Raw genomic sequence first — 26,143 nt, 5'->3', positions numbered from 1 at the left:
TCTTTGATGTAAATTAAAGGATGCACATACATGTATGCTGGTATGCCATTACTTTTTTCCCCCCAAGAATATACAAGAAGTGGTACTAGTTACCTTTGGGGAGAACTAGTGTAGAGGTGGGAAGGAAAACATTTTCTTTTCTGTGTATTTTATTTTTTCCTATGGTTTCAACTGGGTTTGTTTTACCTTACTAATAAAAGGTGATAGTTTTTGCCAGAAGTACAAAGATTTTTATTACTGCCTTATGGTTCATTGTTTTCAATAGCTGCAGAATGTTCGATGGTATGGATTGTGTTATTTTTTAAATAGTTCCTTGTCAATGAACAAACATAGCTGTGGCTGCCATGAACATCTTTCAGACCGTGACCCTAAGAGAAATTTCTAATTATGAAATGATGGGTCAAGGCATATTTATTTAAAATTTTTAAAAGATAATGCCAAATTGCCCTTATAAAAGATAGTAAATATTGTGAGAAAGAATGTATGAGTGCCAGTTTTCTCTCATATCTCTGTCAATACTGGGTGTTACTAAAGTTCAATTTGTTTTGCCAGTATGTTAAATTAAAAATAGTATCTTCATTTAATTTACGTTTCTTTAATGTGAATGAAATGTAAATATCATTGACCACTGTATTTTTCTTTTTTTGTAAATGCTTTTTTAAAAATCTGTTTGTACTTTTTATACTTTATTTTTAGATTTTATTTCTTTATTTTTAGAGAGAGGGAAGGGAGAGAAAAAGGGAGGGAAAGAGACAGTTTACATGGTTGCCTCTTCAGAGCCCCCTACTGGGGACCTGGCCCGCAATCCAGGCATGTGTCCTAGACTGGGAATCCAGCTGGTGGACCTTTAGTTCTCAGGCCAGCACTCAATCTGCTGAGCCACACCAGCCAGGGCTAAAAGCTGTTTTTATATTAGGTTGATTTTTTTTTCTGTATGACACTTTTTTTGTTCCTGTACAGACCTTTGAACCAGCAATTTCACTGCCAGAAATTTATCCAGAGAATAACCTCATACAGTTTTTCTATAGTCACAGCTTTTGAGTTTTGGAAAGATCTCAATTCATGATGTAAAAAGATGTTGTCTTCTAGTTTTGTTTTAATTTTATTTTTTAAATATTGAAATCTTGGTAATATTTGGAATTTGAAAGAGAACGGTAGGGATCCAGCTGGTTGCATTTTACTTTTTCCCAAAAGATTAATTCAATATAATTTCTTGAATAAGACATGTTTTTCTTGATTTGAAATGCTATGTGTATTGTGTATTAAATTTCCATATGTACTTAAAAAAAGATTTTATTTATTCATTTTTAGAGAAAGGGGCAGGGAAGGAGAAGGAAAGGGAGAGAAACATCCGTGTTCAAGAAATACATCAGTGGGTTGCTTCTCACACACCCTCAACTGGTGACCTGGCCCGCAACCCAGGCGTGGGCCCTGGACCTCGGAATCAGACAAGCGGCCTTTTGGTTTGAAGGCTGGCACTCAATCCCCTAAGTCACACCAGTCAGGGCTGTACTTGCTTTTTTTCAATAGATTATTTCATCTTAGGTAAAATTTAAATGAATCAATATTTGGTAGGTTTAAAGCACAGGGAGACTGTGTGTCAGGGGGTTAATTAACATCACACTTGTTGCCTTGGAGACTACAAAGTTAAGATAAATGCAGAATGTTCTGTCTGGAAAACCCTTATCTGACTGATTTAGAAATTGAGGCTGCTTCTGTTTTATTAATGATCCATCTGTACAAGAGTAGGATGCTGTAATATCATTGATACACTTTCTGACAGTTTGGTTGTAGAGAAAAAAAAGTTTCTCAGCACTAAGTCTTTTGTATTAATTAACACACATTTAAAAAATTGTTATACATATTCAGATACACTGATATGCCTGTTTCACCTGAATGTAAAATTATTTTTATTACTTTACCACTGTTTATTTTAGGTGATATATTTCAATATCTGATCAACCTGATCTACCTTCTCACTCCCAATACCTGTTCAAAAATTTCCCAGTATACTCACATGTTTATTTTTCCAAACAACATTTAGAATAATTTTTACATGATTAATTTTTTAAAATATTATATTTTAAATGGGTCTGGTAGACTTAGTTTACCCCCCATACCCTTCTCCACAATTTTTCATGTTCACATGTTTATTTTTCTATACTTTTTCAATACTTTTTACCAAGTTATTTAAAATTTTGAAATCTTTTTTTTTGTTGGGATACATTAGTATGTAGATTACTTTGGAAGAAATTAACATCTTTATTATTGATTTGTCTTTTCCAGCATTTTTTATCACCATAAAATACACATAAAATTTACCAACTTAACTATTCTTAAGTGTAAGTCTTAATGGTATTAAGTACATTTATATTGTTGTGCAGCTGAAACTCTGCACCCATTAAACAGTAACTCCCTATTGTTTCCCTTCCCCAGTCCTGGGCAACCACCATTCTACTTTCTCTCTGTAAATTTTAACTGGGTATCTCATAAAGTCAAGTCATATCAGATACATGATTTGAAAGTGTTTTCTTTTTTTTGTAGGTTGCCTTTTTACTCTCTTATTACTATCTTTTGGCATACAAACTTAACATTTTCATAAAGTCCATTGTGACTACATTGCTGTTGTTACATGTGCCTTTGATGTTATATCCAAGAAATTATTGCCATTTCCAATGTCAGGAAGCTTTAGTACTGTGTTTTCTTCTAAGAGTTTTATAGTTTTAGACTTATGTTTAGGTCTTTGATCGATTTTGAATTAATTTTTGTATATGGTATTAGGTAAGGGTCCAACTTCATTCTTTTGCACGTGGATGTCCAGTGTTCCCAGCACATTTTGTTAAGAAGACTGTTCTTTGCCCATTCTGTGGACTTGGCCCCCTTGACACAAATCTGGTGACAGTGAATATGAGGGCTTATTTCTGGGCTCTCTATTTTATCCCGTTGGTCTGTATGTGTGTCTTTATGCCAGTGCTACACTGTTTGATCACTGTAGCTTTTGTAGTCGGTTTTGAAATCAGGAAATGTGAATCCTCCAGCTTTATTCTTCTTTTTCAAAATCGTTTTGGCTTTTTGGGGTACATTGAAACTCCATGTGAATTTTATGATGGGTATTTCTATTTCTACCAAATTGTTGGATTTTGGTAGAGATTGCAATGAATCTGTAGGTTACTGTGGGTAGGTAACCTTCAAAGATAATTATGCATCTATCCAGAATCAAAGAGGGCACTTCAGGGAGAAAAAACAGAATGTCCAAAGGCATCCATACAAAAGGCCATGACATACTTGGCAGATGGGTGGATATGGGCTTTATGGGTAGTAAGTATCAGAAGTAAGAGGGCATGAAGGTAAAATAGAGTCAGATCTTGTGTACCAAATAATATGGACTAGATCCTGTGGCTTTAGAAAGTTTTATATTTTTATTTATTTTTTAAGAATTTATGTATTTATTTTTAGAGATGGGAAGGGAGGGAGAAAGGAAGAGAAATATCAATGTGTGGTTGCATCTTACATGCCCCCAACTGTGGACCTGGTTTGAAACTCAGGCATATGCCCTACACTGGGAATCAAACTGGTGACCCTTTGGTTCACAGGCCAGCGCTCAATCCACCGGCTACTCCAGCCAGGACAGAAAGTTTTATGTTTTTAAATAAGACTGCTATGTGAAAACTCAGTGAAGTTGTTAGTGAAGAGAAGTAAAATAACAGCCTAGAATGGTGAAGGAATGAAAGTTTCATCTCAGAGTTGAGTCACTGAAATAAACATTTGAAGGCAAAGAAGGGAATATGCTAAAGAAAACCTTAACTTGTCTTTTGAGTTTTTTGTAGTGTCAGGCCACATGGCAAACTATTAAAAATAATAGTAATTATTTTTTAGTAAAAGATAGTAATAGTAAAAAATAATAATAATTAGGAATTTATACAACTCTTTTTTCCTGTATTATATTTAAGTGATTAATGATTAAGTGAATTAACTTAAAGCACTTAGAATAATAATTTTTACATTGGCTAATAACTCACTGTTACCTGTTTTTATTTGCTAGATTGTACTTTAGATTTGACTGTTATTTATAATTTTTTAATCCCAATATACAAATGACCAAGTGTGAGTGTTTTCCTGGGGCTCCAGATGTGCATCTCAAACAGCATGCTCAACTTTATTACTAGAGCTTTTAAGTAGACACAGTATGGTATACTGAATCAGTAACCAAGGTCTGTCATGTCTTTAAAATATCTTTATTCATCCCGTATACTTGTTGGATAGTCTGGCTGGGTATAAAATTCCAGATTGGAAGTTCTTTTCCTCAGAATTTTGAAGGCATTTCTACATTTTTTTCTGGCTTTGTTGTGTATAAAAGTACAAAACCATTTAACTCCTGATCTCTTGTCTTTTGCCCCTTTCTCTGAAAGCTTACAGAATGGTTTCCTAAAGTTCTTTGTTGCAGTGCTGCCTTCACATTGCCAAAGCCTACTTTGCCAATGTACGGAATGGTTTCTGAAGTTTTGTGATAGTATTTTTGTTCACTGTGCTGGGTATCATTGGATCTTTTCAGTCTAGAAACTTCCATGAGATATTTAGTTTTTGATGTCCTTATCCCTCTTTTATCTGTAACTCTAAGCTGATCTTCAGTTATCTATTTTCTTTTTTATTTTCTATTATCTTTGCTTTGCTCACTTTGGGGGCAATTTCCTTAACATTGTCCTATAGCTGCTTTACTGAGGTTTTTATTTTCTTAAGTTTTAATTTGTAGGAATTCTTTATATTCTCAGCATATTTTTAAAGCTTGTAATTTGTTCTTATGAATAAAATGGCATGGCTTTTTTTGTCTCAGGATTTTAATGATAGTTTTTTCTTTCTTGTTTTTTTGTTTTCGTCTCATTGCATAGTCTAAGTTGTTTTAAATTTGAGTAGCTTGGTCCTTTTCTTTTATATTAGAGACTTTCCTTAAAATATCTGGTGATCCTTAACTGGCCATTAATATATTAGAGTAGATAACTAAAATACGAATTGAAGTCTCCCTGCATGTTCTTACACTTATCACCAGTGGTCTTCACTGCAAGATGATCCATCTGGAATGACTTCATTGCTGAACCTTTTGAGGAATCCATAGTGCAAATCTAAACCAAGTAGATTTTAACTTCCGCTCTCCTGAAATCAGTGTGGCAGATTATGCTAATGCGTCCTTAGGCTTGCCTGTATATCCTTCCTCTTCATCGGTTCGTGTTGTATTTTCACTCCCAGTATCTCTCTCCTAAGGTTCTTTTTTTGCAGGGCTGCCCTCACATTGCCAGAGCCTATTTTGCCAATGTACAGGCTGTGGAAATGTCTGGGAAATTTGTTTCCTGAGGACAGCCGTTAACCAATGGTCGATCGTGTTGGTACATCTCTGAAGTATAGCCTACATTACCTCCAGAACTGTACTGCAGTGAGCTAAAATTATCTTCTATGGGGTAAGATGTGGTATCTTCCATAAGATACCACAGACTTTTCCTGATATTTACCCTTGCTTGGCTTCTTTTCCTTCTCTGTCTTAGTTCCTTACAAGTTTTTATAGGGAGTAATTTCTAATTAAGTCACTTTAATACAAATGCCTCATCTCAGAGTTTGCTTCCACATAACCCAATTTAAGATGATCACTAACAATTGGGCTACATTCTCTTTGATAATGTATTATTTTGAAGTATTTAACTGAGGTTTAATGTGCTATTGATTTTGAGGGCCCATTTTGTGAAATATTGATATCAAGTTTTTACATAAAAAAAAAGAGTTGGCTAAAGTCTATGACTTAATTTTTTAGAATGATTTATGTAGCCTAAAAATTAAGTTCTTTGGAAGATTGAGATATCCTGGATATTTTTGAAGTCTGACTGTTTGACAGGATTAGCATTCTTTATTTCCACTGTGGTTTTTTTGCCCATTTACATGTGTATTTTGAGTCAGCTTTGATAATTTGCTTTTTTAAGAAAAATACGTGTTTAATTTGGGCTTTCATTCTTAACAACTGTTTGTCATATAATGTGTTCTCTTGGTTTTTCATATTATCTGTAAATGTTGATGTAGTTCGAATCCTGATTTGAATGAACCCAACTGTAAAAAAAGACATTTGTTAGTTAATTGATGCAATTTGATTGTGGAAGACAGTTGGGGAAATTTTATCAGACTGTGGTTTGAATAAGGTCAAAGAATTATTGTTAATTTTGTTAGGCACTTCATAATGGCATTGTGGCTTATAACATTTCATATTTTCAGAGTATATTAAAGTATGTGAGATGAAATGACTTGATATCTGGGATAAGCACTAAAATTCTAATTAATTGACAAAATAATGAATGAAGTAAACATAGCACATTTCATATTATAATTCAATCTGTGATGCATATATGAGGGTTCATTATTATACTTTCATATGCATTTGAAGATTTTTATAATTAAACTTAAAAACTGTTATCCCTTTGAAGTACTATGATATCATCAGAGTACTTCTTAGCATATTCTCTCCAATCCCCACTTCTTTTTCGTTTATGTCTTTGCTGCCTAGGTGTATTATAGTTAAATATACTTTATTCTCTGTAGCTTTTCTTTTCAGGATAATAACATTTCATAATTACCACACACGTTTACTCCACAGTTTTATATTGGAAAGGATTATAGCCTTTCATGTTGTATGCTAACGCTTTCATTGAATGATTTATTTATTTGTGAATTTTGTGTTTTTCTTTAAATTCAGTTAAATCTGAATTTGACTCTCAGATGAATTATATCACTAGGTAGGTGGTGGTACTTAGAGTATATATGTACTGAGTCATTTCATATTAGAAAATGTCTTTCTGTTCTCTTGATTTTTGAATGACATATTACTGATAATGTAAGTCTATTGGCCTGCTTAGGGTTTTTCCAGTGTTTTTTAGTGTAGTTTTGTTTTTTAGCCAAAAGAGGAGAAAATTACCTGTTAATTTTTTTCTTTTGTAGTTCTGCCTGATATTTTGCCTTTGACTTTCTTTTTTTTGGATAATTAGAGTTTTTATGTTTTGTTTTTTCTTTAAGCATGAAGTTCAGTATCTCTCTCAGTACTGAGTCATCCATATTAGGTTTTTCTGAGTTATATATAAGACCTTTAAATATTCAGGTCTCACTTTTAGTCAAGTTGTCAGCATATCAAGATGTGGTGGGTGCTCAACTCCTGCCACAACCGCATCAAAATTACTAAACTACAGAACAACAATCAGTCAGAACAACCTGAAATCTGGCTGAATGGAAGGCGTACAGCTAGGAGTGTAAAGAAGAAGCCACACTGACACTGCTGGTAGGGTGGAGACACAGAAAGGCTGGTTCCACAAGTGCATGTGGCAGATAAACAGTGGGAGGGATATCTTGACTGTGGAGGTCCCCTATGAGGAAAAGGGGGTCCCATCCCCACACAGGGCCCTCCAGCCCGGGAGTCCAATGCCAGGAAGAAAAGTCCCCATAACAATTGCTTGGGAAAACCAGCAGGACTTGAGGCTGGGGAACATGGAAGTTGCTGAAGTCTCATGCAGTTACTTTTGGGCTTGCACTTGGACATACTCCCTCTGAGCTCCAGCGTTGGGACAGCTACTTGAAAGGCACCAGAGTTATACAGGGAGGAACTGAATTGTTTGGCATCAGGGCAACAACTGAGGAGGTAGTTTTCCCTCGGACAAGAGTGTTAGCACAGACCATTGTTTCTTTGATGAGCCCCCCCGCAGCCAGCAGGAGGATGCCATATCTGCAATTCCATCAGTTTGGCTCACTCTGTTTACCTCTCCCTGGTGATTCCCTGAGGCCCTGCCTGATCCAACTTCAGGGCCCACCCAAGCTATTTCCACTGGCTTTTCCATACGAATGACTTACGTGGTTCAAACTTGAGATTTTCCTAAATTCTCTCAAACAGGCAGCATGTGGCTTGTGTGTTTGAGCCCTGTACCTAAGTGGCCCCAAGCCCAGTATTAGCAACAGCTGGCCTTGCTTCACAGCTTGGCTTTACTTGGGTACCTCCAAGCTCAGCACAAGTAGCGGCCATCTGCAGATTTTGTTTGTAGTTTATGCTGGGTGGCCTTGGGCAGAATACATGTGGTGGCTGACCTTGGCCTATACCTCCCGGCAAGCCCCAGAGCCTATACATCCAGTGGATGACTTCAGATTACATTGAACCACTACCACCCAACCACCTTCACAAGAGACACACTAAAGAGGCAGATTCTACAGGCACAGAGCCTGCTCAAGTAAGTCCTGCTTTGTGGGTTGGGCCTCTGCACAGCTGATCCTCCATGGTGGTGAGCAGTTGGTGGTCAGTAGTCACAGCCAGTCCTTGTAGGTGATTGGCCTAGGTAAATCCCTTCCACTCACATGCCAAGAGCAATCAGGACTCAACTACAAGGGGAAGGGTATACAACCTACATGGGGGACACATCTGGAGTGCCCAGCTTGGGTGATAGGGGTGACTGTGCTGCTGGACCCTATAGGACATCTACTACATTAGTCTACCAAGTCTGGGAAATGTAGCAGCTCTACCCAATACATAGAAACAAACATAAGGAGGCTGCCAAAATAAGGAGATAAAAAAACATGGCCCAAATGAAAAAACAGAACAGAACTCCAGATAAAGAACTAAACAATGTGAAGACAAGCAATCTCCTAGATGCAGAGTTCAAAACAGTGCTTGTAATGATGCTCAATGAACTTAGAACATCAACAGCATAAAAAAAGAACCAGTCAGAAATGAAGGATACACTAATTGAAGAATAATTTACTGGGAATCAACAGTAGAGTAGAAGAAGTCAAGACTAAAATCAGTGATTTGTAATATAAGGAAGCAAAAAACAAAACACACCTAATCAAAGCAGCAAAAAGGAAACAGAATCCAAAAATATAAAGATAGTGTAAGAAGTGCCTGGGACAACTTCAAATGTACCAACATTCTCATCATGGGAGTACCAGAAGGAGAAGAGAGCAAGAAATTAAAACCTGTTTAAAAAATGGCAGAATACTGCTCTAACCTAGTGGTAGAAATAGACATACAAGTCCAGGAAGCACAAGAGAGTCCTAAACAAGATGAACCCATAGAGGCGCACACCAAGATACATCATAATTAAAATGCCAAAGATCAAAGAGAATCTTAAAAGCAGCAGGAGAAGGGTATTTAGTTATGTACAAGGGAGCTTCCATAGACTGTCAGCTGATTTCTCAAAGAAACTTTTCAGGCCAGAAGGGATTGACAAGAAATAGTCAAAGTGATGAAAAGCAAGGACCTACAACCAAAATTACTCTACCCAGTAAAGCTATCATTTAGAATTTAAGAACAGATAAAGGGCTTCCCAGACAAGAAAAAGCTAAAGGAGTTCATCACTACCAAGCCGGTATTATTTGGAATGTTAAAGGGTCTTCTTTAAGAAGGAGAAGATCAAAAATCTGAACAGGAAAATGGCAGTAATATCTATCAACAATTGAATCTAAAAAAGAAGATTAACGAGCAAGCAGAACAGGAACAGAATCATAGATAACAGAGAATGTTTCAGTCACTATATGATGTCTTAAACACAGGTAGACTGATTCTTCCCATATTCTTCTCTTTTTAAATTGTAGCTATTCTAGTTTATTTGCCTTAATATGTAAATTTTAGAATAATCTTGTCTGTATAAGAAATCTTGAAGGGATTTTCATAGAAATTGCATTAAACCCGTGCATCTAGTTGGGGAGAATTGACATCTTTACTGTGTTTAGTCTTCTAATGCCTGAACATGCTCTGCCTCCCCGTTTATTTAGTTAGGTCTTGTTTGATTTTTTTACCAACATTATTTAGTTTTTAATCATACAAGTTTAGTACATGCCTTCAATTGTTTTATGTTTTTCATAATCTTTATCTTCAAAGGGGTCATTTAAAGGAGGACTGCTCAAGAGAGGTAAATGTCAGAAATGTGTAGCTGACAATCAGAGTTTGTTTAGATTGCATCATTTCCCTTTTTAAAAAAAAATACATTCAAGTAAATCTAACTTAATATGTTAAGTCTTTAAAGTAGCATAACTGGTATACATCCAAATTCTGTAAAGCTGTAGCAAAATGATGAAGAGTCTGAATTCTTGATTTAGGCCACTAATGCGAGCCTGAGAAAGGTTACTAACCTCTCTAAGTTCATCTATGAAATGGGATTCACAGTCTTTAGTTTATGGTACAGGACTCAAATGTTAGCTATAATTATCTCTCCTTCTATCTCTTTCTGTGTTATTTTTAAAGATGCTATTCATATCTGTAATGGTATTCACCAAGAGTTGTTTCTCATTGATGGGATTTCAGGTAATTTCTTTCTTAATGCAATGCTTTATTGTGTGCTTTTTTATTTAAACAGTGGATAACACAAAGCTTTTCCTTAATAAAGTAAAAATAAAAATTTCAGTTGTCCCAGCACTTTTTTTTATATCTGAAATCTCAATCATTGAGCCAGGAAATCTGTATTTTTTTAAATGCCCCTCAAGTGATCCTGATTGAATCATGTTTTCTCATACTCATATTCACTCATGTCCCACCCCAGCAATGATTATTCATTTTATTGACTGGTCCATAATGTGCTGTTTTATCAGCAAAGGGATAAACTTATAGGTAAAAGTTAAATACTCTTAGATATATTCTCATAGGAAAGGAATTAACTTTCCAGTGTAGCTAAGTTATCAGACTTTTTACTTTTGGTATGTGTAGTGATCTATAATTTATAACATCCCACTATTTTTTTTTCTTACAGAAATTCACTTTCGGGAAATGGCCTCTAAATCTTGGCTGAATTTTTTAATCTTCCTCTGTGGATCAGCAATTGGATTTGTTTTATGTTCTCAGCTATTTAGTATTTTGTTAGGAGAACAGGGTGACACCCAGCCTAAGATTCTTCATAATGATCCTCATGCTGGACATTCAGATGATAATGAACAGAATCATCTAAAAGGGCAGATGAACTTCAATGCAGATGCTAGCCAACATAAAGGTACAGTTTAAAGAATTAAACATAAATCATATTTTTCAGTCTGTGTAAGTATTGGAAAATTTGGGAAACGTTATGTGAATTTAATTATATCACACTGTATTTTAATTTACTGCACTATATTTTTTGATAAAAATGATCTTAATTCCAGATATTAAATGACATTCTTGGTTTGCCTCAGAAAAGGAAATTGCTAAAACCTAGATGTATTATGTAGTAAAATATTAATTTTGAATTTATTTTTCAGGAGGAACAGTTCAGAAGCTGTAATTTTGGGAAAGCCAAAACTGTTCAGACTAGATTTGTTTCTGAAAATTTTTGTTTAGTCTAATTTTGTTATCATAGTTTGTATCTTTGAATTTTGCTTTCATCTTATTTTGGTATTAGTTTTTGCTTGTCATGCTTTCTTAGAGAAACGTAAGAGTTATATATAAATTTCAGTTTATATTTTTATTAATAGTTAATATCACTAATCATTTTTCCTTTTGAGAATAATAAAAAACTAAGGAATTAGAAAGCTAGGTATGTTTTATGACTTCATTTTTTCCTGTCCTCATATCTCTAACTAGATTTTCTCAAGTCCTCTGTGTGCCCATTAAGTGTAGGTTTTCTCCAAGTTTCTGTCCGTTGGCTCTTCTTTGCCTGTGTGATGTCATCAGCCCCTATAGTTTTAATTTCCATCTCTTCTTTACTGTCGTTATCTTCAACCCTACTCTAGATACTATAAGGCATTAACAGAGTTCAGAGATCTCTTCAAATGTTGTGGTTTATGTAACAAAAAAGAATAGAACACAAGCAGCTTGAAAATAATTAGAGCTCTAGGATGCAAAGGATCCGTATTAAGAGTTGTTTCTCTTACCTTTCTGGCTGTAAATTACCTATTTCCTACTTCAAGCAGAGGTTCTAGGGCAAGGTGAGTTTTGTGAGCTAGCAAGCACATGCACACTTTTACAAATTGTATTATGTTGTTTAAATGTTTGTATTTTAGCTCCAAGCACGTGCACACTTTTACAAATTGTATTATGTTGTGTAGATGTTTGTATTTTAGCTCCAAGCAGGTGCTCTGTGTTCTTATTGTAAAGCAGTTTGATCCCTGTGCACTTGCTCTGTAGCATTGCTTCAGGTCTTGAAATGATCAATTGGATCAAGGCTCCTCTACTACTAGCAGGCTATGCTAGGTTGTCCTTAAATGCAGGAACATATACAAAATGAAGGGGATGCTAAAAGTTGTCTGTTTTCCTCAAACTTAACGTGTCAAATAAACTCCTTTTCTTTCTTTTCCTTCCTACTCCTAAAACTTCTCTACTTCCTTTCTTATTTTATATAGTTCATTACCACCTGCCTATGCTAGAAAGTGAAGCCATGGTAGATGCTTTTCTTCGCTTACCAGTCAATCTCATTTGTGACTTAAATCTAACAATTCGCCTTCTATACCATTTTTCAGATTTCTTCTCAATCCATAGTGCATTTCCCCTCGTTCAGATCTTTAGTATAACCCATGTACCTGCACTCAGCCAAACTTGACCATGCCTTTTGTCCTTTGCTTTGGTGAACATCTGCTCATTTAAAGCCCTGTTTTCTGTATCATCTCTTATTTTTGCTAATATTGCTTTATCTCCCCTTCCTCTCTTTTCTAGCCATGTTCCCACAGCTTTCTTTTCCCACAGCACATCAAACCCTTTGTACTTACCTCCTAAATTGTAGCATCTTTTTATCTCCTTAGTATGTGGCAAGTATAGGTTTGCACATGTGTGTTACTCATCTTTTTATCTCCTGTGCTAGCACTCGCTTATTACAAAGTAATTAATGAGTGAGGATTTGATACATCTATATAGCTAGGAGATTGGGCTCCCAAGTATAAGAATTGTGAATGCGCTCTGACTGGAAATAGGGTGATTTTGTCTGTTTTTAGATTGTGATTCTTGATACTCAGAGGAGCATGAGTGCACTTTCATGCCCTGCTTCCAACCTTGCCTTCTAGAATCTCTCAATCAGTTAACTAGAAGTTTATGTCTTTGTCGTTAATTTTTCATAGGACTGAGCTTTTGTAACTCACTGGTTGACCTTAACTTGAAGGATATGCTTTCTGAGGATTTTACCTAGAGCTTTGCTACATGCAGTATAGATTTTTCAGACTTCAATTAGTGTTGAAATTACACTTAAACAGTTAGAAACTTTATGGTAATTTGACAGTAATTTTGTCTGAATCTAAATATAAAAACTTACTTGGGCTTGTATTTTATATATATTTTTAAAATTTTATTTTTCAGTGTTTCACTTTTAGCATGTTTATAAAAGTATAGCTCTCTAACTATTGGAAGTAAAAATTGGTCCTCACCAAGTACTGATCTAGAATCTTATAGTTGGACTCTTCCTCTGTACCCATGTTATTCAAAATGCGGTCCTGGCATGACAGCCTGTGAATTGTTACCTGTCTGCACCCAGAGAAGGAGCTTATACAGGATGTAGATCATTTGAGTTCACTGTTTTAGGGCTTTTTGTTGAAGGAGGAGGGGAAAGTAAGACTTCCTCAGTGAGAAGATTAATATGCTGCTTTATATTCTAGTGTAAGCTCCTTATACATTTCTTTGCAAACCCATATTTTGAAAAACACTACTCTAGGTAATATTGGAAGTATTACCTCTATTCATCTGTTCTTTTTCTGACTGGTGGATTTCATTTTGTAATGAGGTGTGTTACTAATAGAAGTAATCTCAACTGTGCATTAATGCCTCTTCATCAAACTGGGGTAGTTGGGAAAGCCTTTTTAAAGCTACCTCCGAGAGTACTTGTAAAAATTCATTCCAGGGGTCTCTTGTGAGCTTCAGAATGAACTGCCACTTCAGCAGCATGTCTTTCCTGCCTTTCAGAGTTTACTCAGAGCAATGAAAAATTTCTGTCAATTTTTCTGTTAAGAACCAGCTGGAGCTTTCTTTGTAGAATAAAGTGAAAAGTAGACTCTATCAAGGCAGTGAAATGCGCACAAATCACCAGGAGAACTTGTTAAAGTTCAGATTCTGTTTCAGTGGGTCTGGGGTGGGACCTGAGATGCTACATTTCTAACAAACTCTCATGTGTTGCTGTTGCTATTTGGTCAATGAATCAAAGAAACAGTAAGAATTTAATTCGTAGTGACAACTCTTGTTAGCTCCAGTGATCTCCTGAAGATTGACAAGAAACTAGTGAATCAGAATGTCAGGTCATATTAGGTTGAGTTTTGCTTTCTTTCAAATTAAATCCCTAAATGGTAGCTAGGTAAATAGAAGCGGGGGCGGGGGGTTCCTTGAAATTGTTTAAGAAAATGTCTTCTTCAGCATAATTTGTTTGGATTTTACTTATATGTAAATTTAACTTAATTTTTTTTTGTTTAATAGATGAGAACACAGACATCGCTGAAAACCTCTATCAGAAGGTTAAAATTCTTTGCTGGGTTATGACAGGGCCCCAAAATCTAGAGAAGAAGGCTAAACATGTCAAAGCTACATGGGCCCAACGTTGTAATAAAGTGTTGTTTATGAGTTCAGAAGAAAATAAAGAATTCCCTGCTGTGGGACTAAAAACCAGAGAAGGCAGAGACCAGCTGTACTGGAAAACAATTAAAGCTTTTCAGTATGTTCATGATCACTATCTAGAAGATGCTGATTGGTTTTTGAAAGCAGATGATGATACATACGTTATACTAGACAATTTGAGATGGCTACTCTCAAAACACAACCCTGAAGAACCCATTTACTTTGGGAGAAGGTTTAAGCCCTATGTAAAGCAGGGCTACATGAGTGGAGGAGCAGGATATGTACTGAGCAAAGAAGCCTTGAAGAGATTTGTTGATGCATTTAAAACAGAGAAATGTACACATAGTTCCTCCATTGAAGATTTAGCACTGGGGAGATGCATGGAAATTATAAATGTAGAAGCGGGAGATTCCAGAGATACCACTGGAAAAGAAACTTTTCATCCCTTTGTACCAGAACACCACTTAATCAAGGGTTATTTGCCTAGAACATTTTGGTACTGGAATTATAACTATTATCCTCCTGTAGAGGTAAGTTTAGACATTTTATTATAATATAAACACTCAACTGACTTTGCTTACTTAAAAAATTAGCTAATATGTGTATGTTTCTTTAGTACCCCCTATCTCCTTTAGTCTTTTTACATAGAATGACAGTCTTACCAAAGTAAATGAGAATAAGAGTGTCAGCAATAGTCATTCAACAAATATTGGTACTTACTTTATTCCAGGCACCAAGACTATAGCCGTAGATGTGGCCAAGCTTCACTTCTCATGAACCTTACATTCTAGATGAGGAGATATACAATAAACAGAAAAACTATCTAGTTACAATATGATTCTAGATTGTGGTAACTGCCCTGGAAAAAAAACCGGGTAAGGGAATATAGCGTGACTCAGAGTGGAGTGGGATACTCTAGTTTGAGTGATTAAGGAACAACACATCAAAAGACTTTGAGGTTCAGAAAGACCTAGGTTCAAGTCCTGCTCTCCCACTTAATAATTGAATGATCTTGGATGGGCAGAATTTGGTTAACTTCCTAGCATCAGTTTCCTCTTCTCTAAAATGGACATGATTTACCTGTTGTCATTTCGGTGTAGCACAGTGTCTGTTACACAACAAGCATCTAATAAGCCTTGGCTCTTATTTGACACCTTAACTTACATTCTTGAAAACTTTATCTAAAGTGCATTATTTTATTAAATTAATCAGATGTACAAATATTTGGGAAGAGTAATATCTTCTCAAATAATATCTTGTACCCACAAACCAGCTTTACCAGATATTAATCTTATGCTATATTTGCTTCAGATTTTGTTAAATAAAAAGGTGTAGATATAGTTGAGGCCTCTGTATCCTCCCCAATCCAGTTTTTCTACCTCCTCCTCCAGATAACCACTGTCATGAATCTAATACTTATTATTGCCATGCCTGTTTTTGTATTTTCTACATGTTTATGTATCCACAAAGAATATATAGTGTTGTTGTGCAGATTTTTAAATAAATGGAATTATACTATGTGTATCCTTGTACATTTGCCCTTTTCACACAGCAGTAAAACTTATCAATTAATCTATTTATCTGCTTCTTTATTAATTTTAACTGCTATGTAATAATCTGATCCAGTGATTTTCAATCAGTGTGCTGCAAGATTTTTTAAAACATGCAATACCTGATTATTTTAGTAAGGGGCACTGACCTCTTTTCCTTTAAATTGTCAAATAAAAAAATGACAATGGCCAACATAATAGCCATCCAGTGTGCATGAATCAAAATTACAACTATTTTTTGTCAGATGAGCAAAAAATGTATTTTCTGGTATGCTGCAGAATTTTAGTAATTAGTTTATGTGTGCCATGACATGAAAAAAGTTGAAAATACTGATACAATACATGAATATACTATAATTTATCCATTTGTTTGGTGATAAAAGGTCATTGCCAGTTTTTTGCTATTATAAGCATTGCAGCAGTGAATGAAGGAGACCAGGAATCATGAAACCTAGCTTTTAATCTCAGTTCTGTTATTACTGGGTTGGCCAAAAGTTCGTTTGTTTTTTTCCATAAGATGGCTCTAGTAGCACTTAGTTGTTTTTAACTTTATCCTAAACGACTGTGTTAGATTATATTGTGACAGCTGTCATGTCAACATGCATTTAAAAAATATAAAAATTAGTGAATTTTTGTGTAGCCACTTTAACGTTGAAGATGGAAGAAAATACAAAACATTTTTGGCATATTCTATATTATTTTAGGAAAGGTAAAAACAACCAAAATGCAAAAAAACATGTTTGCAGTGTATAGAGAGGGCTCTGTGACTGATCAATCATGTCTAAAGTGGTTTGTGAAGGTTCCTGCTGGAGATTTCTCGTTGGACAGTGCTCCACCAGTTGAAGTTGATAGTGATCAAATCAAGACATTGAGAACAATCAACATACCACATGGGAGATAGCTGACATACTCAAAATAACCAAATCAATAAAGTTGGTGAAAATGAAAAATGTTTTTTATTTTATGGAAAAAACCTTACAGACTTTTTGGCTAACCCAACAATTAATAATGCCTTTAGGCAAGTTACTGGGACCTTGTGCCTTCTTTCCTTCTGGCTCTGAGATACAAGTAAGTACTTTGTGCTATCATTCCCTTCTTCACAAGTCAACACTTTCAAATCATCACCTGCTAGTTCTCAACCAGGGTTTTTTTTTTTTTAGATTTTTATTTTTATTTATTTATCTTTAGAGGGGAAGGGAAGGAGAGAAATATCAATGTATGGTTGCCTCTCATGCACCCCCTGCTGGGAACTGGCCAGCAACCCAGGCATGTGCCCTGACTGGGAATCAAACCTCGCTCCTTTGGATCACAGGCCCGCGCTCAATCCACTGAGCTACACCAGCCAGGGCTCAACCAGGTGTTTTTTTGTTTGTTTATTCCACCCAGAGGACGTTTTTCACCCAGAGGGCGTTTAGCAAATCTGGAGGCATTTTGGTTGTTTACCAGAAGGTTACAGCTGGTATCTAGTGTGTAGAAACCCACAAGATTATAACCCACTGAATGCTAAACATTCCACAACACACAGCCCAGCTCCCATCAACAAAGAATTAAAATATCTGGCCCAAAATGTCAGTGTAACTGGTGTTAAGAAAGCCTGACCTACATCTGACCCAGGCTTTAGAGGAATCAACTTTACAGGAAACTGAAACCAAGCCATTTACTACTTCTACCACCCACTAGAGTAATGTGTTCTTGGTACTTACACAGACATGATACCTGATCCTTACAGTAATTCTGCATTTAAAGGTGACAAAACTGAGGCTCAGGAAATTGAAGTGATTGGCCTCACCTGATAAGTAGTTTAAGCATAGTTGCAAACCACCTTGATTCTAAAAGCTCTTATTTTCATCCTGAGCTCTCCTGTATGATTAATGGGACATCTACCCCAGAAGGGTGGGGATAGGAGGATATGTTAGAATAAGTATTCTGTTGTTGGGCTAAAATTCCACTTTCCTAAATAAATTTTTTAAAATTTAGTTGTATGTAATGAATCTGTTTGAAACCTTATACTAGCATTTCATTTCTATTGTAGATACAGAATTTTCTAGACTATGAAACAGATGCATTTTCAAGCCTGTGTTTTGATAGTCTGCTTTTGATAGTCTGTTTTAATGAGGTGCTACTTTGGGTGCTTTTTTGATGTAAACTTTTCTTAGTGTATTCTGACCATTCCAAAGTTACCTGGCCCCTTGCCTTCTTGCATCATTTTGCATCCCTTTGCATCCAAAAAATATATACAAACTCAAAAACATTATAAATGATGTAATAAATGCCCCAGAAGGCATAAAACTTCACCAAAATTATCTGATATTGGGTTCACAAATTATCTGATATTGGATTCACGTACAATAAGAGCAAAGGGGTATCATAAATGTTACTGTTTTGTAACCAGTAAAATATCCTTTTCCTTTAAGAGAACTGCCCACAATTCCCACCAACATGTAGATGGGAACTCCCACCAACCTAACAATATGCTTCATGTGAACAAAATAAATATTTCTGTAGTGTGTCTTTCATTTAAATTGTAGTAGTTTTTAAAATATATGGCAAAATTTATGTTTTTCCTGTAAAAATTTATTGTTGTATTAAAGGCTGTAAAATAGACTTGGGAGTACCAAAATTGACCCAACTTTCTAATGTTGCCTCTTCTCTCTTATCAAACTTAAGTTATTAGTCATCCATCCTAAATTTCATACATACATTCTCTGTGGTAATCATGAAAAATTAAAGTGTAGAAAATTTTTTGGAGTCAGTGAGTGAGATATTCTAGTTCATGGGTCCCCAACCTCTGGCCTGTGGACCTATACGGGGCCACACAGCAGAAGGTGAGGTTGAATGTAATGTGTTTGAATCATCCTGAAACCATCCCCCCTACCCTAGTTTGTGGAAATACTGTATTCCACAAAACTGGTCCCTGGTGCCAAAAAGGTTGGGGACCACTGTTCTAGTTGTCAAAGAGTTACATTTTTAAGTTGGTGGTTCAGAACTTTTCATACTTCTCATACTGCCTGCTCACTTCCCTGTAAGTGAGTCTATTCCCTGGGAAAAGGCTTTTCACCAGAGAATTTACAGTCATGATACAGTAGATTTAAAGTAGATGTGTATGCATTTATATATATATAAATATATATGCTTCTGCATGTGAAATTGCTTTTTTCGTAGGTCAGAAATAAATAGGACTTAATTCTATTAGTTCTTCAGTGTTGTTTAGACTAATTCATCTGAAATTTACTGGCACATAGGTAGAGAGTTCCTGAATTTTTAGAATAGTTAACTAATTATTCCAATACCGTTTTTTAATGAGTCTTACTTTCATTACTGATTTAAGATACCTCTTTATCATACACTCTTGCATACTTATAGTAGGATTGGTGTCTGGAATTTAGTTCTGTTCCATTGTTCTGTTTGGTTTGGGCTCAGTGCCATATTGTTTTGAACCTTGTAGCTTTACAACATATTTAAGTTATTAATCTAAGAGTGGGTGTTTCTCTTTTAAATTGTTCTGGTAGCTCTTATGTCATTTACTTGTGTAAAAATTTATTAATTTAGGGACAGTGGACATCTTTGCTCAGGATTTTTAAGTTTCCTTTTAGGTCCCCTGGTGAAGTTTTACAGTTTCTTTCAGAACTTTACTTCTTCTTAAGTATTTCCTTAGATATTTACTATTTTTGTTACTGTTCCACTTAGGCTGCTTCTTAAAACTTCTTCATTGGTATATAGCAAAGCTTTTGGTGTTTTAAAGCATCTTTGAAATCTGGCTGTGTTCTTGGCTTCTTAATTTCAGGTGATTTTCCACTTGACTCTTGAGTTTTTGAGGTAACCATAATTATATGCTAAGGACTATTTTATTTTTAATAACTGTAGCTGTTTTATTATCTTTTATTGCTTATAATGCTTAATAATAACAGTATTCTGGCCATCCATTAGAAAATAATAATGCAATAGGGTATAACAATACAGTAAACCTATAAAAATATTATTACAATTTCAGAGTCAAAATTGCTTCCACAGAGGATCAGCAATTTAAAATTAACTGTTATTAGTCAGGGTTTTTTTAGTTTACTGTGCATCGGCCAGTATAGTAACCACTAAGCACATTAACTATTGAGCACTTGAAATGTGGCAAGCCCACACTGAGATGTGCTTTAAGTGTAAAATTCACACCTCATCTCATGGTTTTAGCACAACTAACAAGAATGATTTCATTAATAATTTTAAAGTATTAATTACATACTGACAAAATAGCAATACAGATTTATTCCGTTAAATAAAATGCCTTCAAATTAATTTTACTTCTACTTTTTAAATGTGACTACTAGAAAATGTTAAACTACATTATGTGATTTATTATTAGGTGATTTTTTAAAAAGATTTTATTGATTTATTTTTAGAGAGAGGGGATGGGAGGGAGAAAGAGAGGGAGAGAAACATCAGTGTGTGGTTGTCTCTCGCAAACCCCCAATGGGGACCTGGCCCGCAACCCAGAATATTCCCTAATTGGGAATTGAACCGACAACCCTTTAGATTGCAGCCCACACTCAATCCACTGAGCTATACCAGCCAGGGATAAAGCATGTTATGTGATTTATATATACCTATTGGACAGAGCTGATTTAGATAATCTCAAGTTGACTTATATCACAAGTATGACTTATAAACATATAAACATGACATATAAACATATAAGCATATGACTTGTTTCACAAGTATGACATATAAACTTATAAACATATACGTCATACTTGTGATTCTCATATATTTTTTGTATTATATTCCCTAAAGGCATTAAAAAGTTGACACTAGGTAATTTTTCGGTGCCTACATAGTTGTCCAAGATCTCACAATGTTTGTTTCAAAGGAAAAGTTGAGAATCAGGCCAGAGAAAATATAATGAACAATTTCTCAGTAATTTTTACTGCATTGTAAGCTGCCTACTTTCAAATATGAATTATTGAATGTTCAGTTTAATAGGTCAATATCAGTCTTCTCTGGGAACTTGTCAAACTGTCTTTCTCCCTGGATCCTTGCAAAGACATTATGTAGAATCCGAATTTTGTTGGAGTCACCTGGATGAAATATTCTCCAGATATCAATTCTGATCCCCAAAATGACCTTGTGATTGTTTAATTCTGTGACCAGTTTTTTTCTTTATTTTCTTTATTTTCATGCTTTTCCATTCCTATTTGTTGTACTTTCTGTCTTGTTTTAAACGTGTTCTCATACCAACTGTATTAGGAATATATGAGAATTCCGTAAGTGAACAAAGGTTTAACCATTAACTTACTGAGGGCCACCTGAATGTTATTGTTTTAGCAATAATGGGTCAGATATTGAGCATTCATGATATATAAAGCTTAGTACCAGGCATTTCACACACATTATCTTCTTTAACCATCTTTTGCAGGTAGGGAGATTGAAGCTTATAGCGATTTAATGCCATACACTAGTAGGCAAAATCTGAATTCAAACCTAGGTTTCACTCAGAACTCTCAAATACTACACAGTTTGGGTTAATGTGCAGATAAAGTATTAGGTTGCAGATACATTATGGGCAAGGCTTTCTAGTCCTTGAGTGCTCCAAAGGTATTTTTCTGAGGCTGAGCCCAGCAAAAATTTACAGTGAGAAAATTGTGAAGAGAAAGCAGACTTTGAAGAAATAGAGCTTTATCCTTTGTATAGCTAGCTGCTCCTTTCACTTAAAAAAAAGCCTCAAGATGTTTTCCTGTTAAAACACTATAGAGTATGAGGGAGTATTATTTCAGTTAGAAATATTTATGTCCAGTTTCAAATTATGAGGAACGCTATAAATTCCTTTCTTCCACATGTCTAATAAGTTAGGTGCCTCTTTAAATAAACCTTGCCAGCTTTAATTACTCGATTCTGTTAAAATTAGTGTTTCCTTTATCACTATGTGCATATTGTATTTTAACAGTGTACTGCTTATTAATAATGCCTGTTTCCACTACTTTTTTAGGGGCCTGGTTGCTGTTCTGACCTTGCAGTTTCTTTTCATTATGTTGATCCTACAACTATGTATGAATTAGAATACCTCGTTTATCATCTACGTCCATATGGATATTTATACAGATATCAACCTGCCTTACCTGAGAATATACTAAAGGAAATAAGTGGAGCATACAAAAATCAAGATACAAAAGTAAAATTGGGAAACCTTGAAAGAAAACCTGAATGAACAGAGGTAAAATGTCTAGCATTGCACTGAAGAACTTCTGCATTTCTTATATAGAACACTGGACTGCCAGTGAAGAATTCTAAGTGAACATTCCTTATTAGAAATCTTTCATATAAATTGACTGTCAACTGAAGCTTTAATGAGCTGTGAGGTCTGTTAAAATGTGTTTTTGATACAGTAATATATATATGAAAAACTTGTGATTTTATAATGTTGGCTAGGCAGGGGGACTAGAAAAGATTTTATTGCCTATTCCTGACCACATGTATTATTTTCACTGGGAAGCTAAAACAGTAAAATTATTAAAACATCACTGCACCCTATTAGTAACACACACATGATGTTAAACAGATCTGCCTTAAAATTTTAGAAGGAAGTATTGTTGTTTTTGGTGTTGTTTGTAAACTCAAGACATGAGTTCATGTTTGCAACGTAGTATCAATGAACCAAACTCCCTGCTGCCCCTCCCCCTCACACACACCAGTGTGCAGTTTTGGCTAATCAAAACTTTGCTGTGACTTTAAAATTGGCAGTATTTCTTTCAGAAGTAGGTAGAATAAGAATGCACTTGTCTTAATGTGCATTAATAAAATCACATTTTGAAATGATCATGGTCCTTGACTGTAATATATACATACTTGGTTCTAATTAATAGTAAATATTATATAGGCATACCTCACTTTATTGTTCTTTGCTTTATTGCACTTCATAGATGTAGTTTTTAAACCGAATTGAAGGCAAGATCCTCCACAAGCAAAAAGATTATGACTTGCTTTATTGTGAGACTTACTTTATTGAGGTGGTCTGGAACAGAACCCACAGTATCCCTTAGGTATGCCTATCTATCCTGAGTCCCTGCTGTCTCTTCTAGGTACGTTTAACCATTCTTGGATACCATTTTCAGCTAGCATTTGGAAAACATGGATTTTTAAGTATTTTGTTCCCATAGTTACCCATTGTTGAGTATGGGTAACTAACAGTTGCTGTAATGCTCTGGGGGGGGGGGCTTTTCTTACGTAAGTGCCACTCTCAGGAATGCTGAGTGGCATTTTTAATTGATTATTTAAAACTCTTTCCAACCACGTAATTATAGTTCCTTTTATTCTTATCCTATTGTGAGAAACTTGTTTGTGCCTTTCATAATTTGTTTAAAGCAGTTTGGAATTCATTTTTAGGATCTGAGGTGGTTATTAGTTACACTGGCAAAATGATTTAAATGTAGGATTTTACCCAGAGTTAATTAAAAACATTAGAAAATGGAAAGTTCTTAAACAAGCTGAAGTATGTCACATATTAAAAGACCAAATAATTTGTGAATAGCATCTGAATTTTGATGCAGGCTTACATACACAGGGTGGGGCAGAAGTAGGTTTACAGTTGTTCATATGGAAAATAATACAATAATTAATAAATAATAACAAGAATGAACGCTATTTTGCGTACTTACAACTGTAAACCTACTTTTGCAACACCCTCTATTTTGGGATGCTTGTTTTGCTGGTGCATAGATATTTCAGTTGAGTAGAATACCCATTGAAGACTGCCATCAAAAACACATACATGAATGTTTTGTTCTAATTATATGACCATCTAAAGAGTTTCTGGAAGGAAAATTTTTTTTCACTTTTGTTATCTTTACCAAAATTACCTGAGTGTATCATAACAATATTTTACAGACTTTCTGTAGTACTATGTTACATGTTACAAATGATTTGCATTTCTCTTATGTTTATCATTATACTGATTTTACATGGCTGTCACACCACTGACCCTTCTGCTTAACTAAATCGTTCATTGTGCCAAACATGTCAAAACCATGACCTCTTTAATGGTGTATTTGAGAGGATGTTCCTGTTAGCGGTCAGTTATGGATATTCTGCCCATCTTGTAGAAACTTACACCAATTTTTACCCATTAAATTGTTTTTCGTAGTGTTCATGGTGGTTTCACCTGCCAGAATTTCAAGGCATTCTGTTCTTTGAACAGCTCTTCACCTTGCTGTGCATATGAATTTGAGTCCATATTTGCTGTTGTACTTTTCTGTGCTACTATAAGTGTAAATGGTTTATCATAAACATCCAAAAGCATTAGAATTTACTCACAAGAAATTAGCATGTAAAAAATCCTGGGGTCCAGATTCCGACTGCCTGGATTTAAATTCTTGCTTCATCCCTTACTAGTTTTGTAACCTTGAGCAATTTACTTAATCTCTCTGTGCCTCAATTTCCTCATCTGTAAATTAGTGACAATAATATTACCTACCTCACAAGAATTTTATGAGGATTAAACAAGTGAATATATTTATGGCTTTTAGAACATTGTCTGGCCCAGAGGATGGAGCAATACGTTTAAGGTTTTATGGTTAATTCGGAGTGTAAATATTTGTTTCAAATGAATGAAAAATCTACTTTAATCAAATCAGGTGTTGAAGGAACTATTTTGTACATTTCTTATAAGTAGTCACTAGTTTTTATCTGATGCGAACTATATGCCAAGTACTGTGCTTAGATACTCTGTGTACATTAGTGTTCAATCCTCACAGATTGGGTGTTATTTCCATTATATAGATGAGAAAACAGAGGCTCAGAATTAAAGTAACTTTTCCACTGTCACAAAGTTAGTAATGAGATTTCTATTCATAGCCTGTGTGTTCTTTGTATCATGTCAGCCCAGAAGTTAGTCATTTAGCATTATTTCCATTTTTACTTAGTGACATGTGACATCTTTTACTCATTTGCCAGTAATAGTAAATTAACCAGATTGCCAAATGCTTATCAAATTGTGGTTTTTATGGTCTTTGCCTGGGAGCTTGGTAAAACTCAGATTTCAAACCAAGCCCAGAAATTCTGAATCTAGCATAGGGCCCGGCACTATTAATTCTTATTAGCTGCCCTTGGGCTGTGGTTCTCAAAGTGTAGTGTAAACTGCAGTTTCCGGGTCATTCGGGAACTGGTTGGAGATCTTATCTCTCCTGGGCCCGATCCCAGACCTACTGAATCAGGAACTAGGACTGGAGGCTAGCAGTTACGTTTTAAAAAGCCCTCCAGGTGAGGCTCATTCATGCTAGTTTGAGAACCTTTTTACACTAAGATCTAAGCGATTCTGATGCAGATGATCCTTCAAACATGCTAAGAATCACTGCATAAGTATGGTATTTTTCAAAGATTTAGATAGAGCATGTTTTAAATAGTGTAGTCCAAGATTACACTGTATTAAATGTAGAAGACTTTAAAGATGATTTAAAGGGTGAGTGGATCATTTATTTTGACAAAATTCTTTAGCTTTTTTAGAGTGGCTAATATCAGGGCCTACAGAGTTAAATCTGTAATTCTTCGAGTTTAGTAATTTCACGTTGGGACAGGAACAGTTCATTAAGTAAGTACATATTAATTCATTAAAAGCATATGTAAATGAATGCCATTAAAATGTCCACAGTTGTTAATACAAATTTTTAAATAGAGATAGAAAAATGTTTTGTAAAAATGCAGAACTTTTTTTTACTAATTCATACTATCAAAATTGCATCACTTTCAAGAATCAGTTGACTGTCCTATGTGATCTGTTAAAGAAAAGAAATTCACGTATTTGATGGAGCACATAAAACTAGATTTCATGATGATACTGACTTATCTTTTAAATTAAGATCTCTCTTATTTGGATAAGTGATTTTAATGTGGTCTCAAACATATGGCTTTTACTATTTTATGTTCTCCATAACAGTATACTTGTATTTTCAGTTGGAAAATTCATAGATGATATAAAGGATTGTTGTTCCTGAGTTAAATTACGTGTTTTCAAATACCTTAAATTTCAGAGGAGTTTTCTTCCTGTGAGATTTGAAAATAAATCACTGACTAGTTTTTAATACTTTTTTGAAGTATGTTAATAGGATTTGGGCATTAA

At 35.0% G+C, this 26,143-nt stretch overlaps 1 protein-coding gene across 4 annotated transcripts in view; it reads left to right on the top strand.

Annotated features, from left to right (window-relative positions):
- C1GALT1 (core 1 synthase, glycoprotein-N-acetylgalactosamine 3-beta-galactosyltransferase 1) overlaps positions 1-25,677 on the top strand; it is a 30,069-nt gene extending 4,392 nt beyond the window's left edge. For 2 of the 4 annotated variants that reach the window (XM_037046419.1, XM_037046420.1), the window contains exons 2-4: positions 10,752-10,988; positions 14,360-15,027; positions 22,022-25,677. In XM_037046419.1, the coding sequence (XP_036902314.1) occupies positions 10,752-10,988; positions 14,360-15,027; positions 22,022-22,240 (1,124 nt within the window). In that variant the 3' untranslated portion in view covers positions 22,241-25,677. Of the gene's footprint in view, positions 1-8,123; positions 8,241-10,751; positions 10,989-14,359; positions 15,028-18,079; positions 18,271-22,021 lie in introns of those variants that run through there. The other 2 variants (XM_037046421.1, XM_037046422.1) reach the window with 2 other exon arrangements.
- The last annotated feature ends 466 nt before the right edge of the window (positions 25,678-26,143 follow it).

Source organism: Sturnira hondurensis, unplaced genomic scaffold (assembly GCF_014824575.4).
Source record: "Sturnira hondurensis isolate 20B ecotype Veracruz unplaced genomic scaffold, ASM1482457v3 Scaffold0005252, whole genome shotgun sequence".
NCBI lineage: Eukaryota > Metazoa > Chordata > Mammalia > Chiroptera > Phyllostomidae > Sturnira > Sturnira hondurensis.
This window is presented reverse-complemented; position numbering and strand designations above follow the sequence as displayed.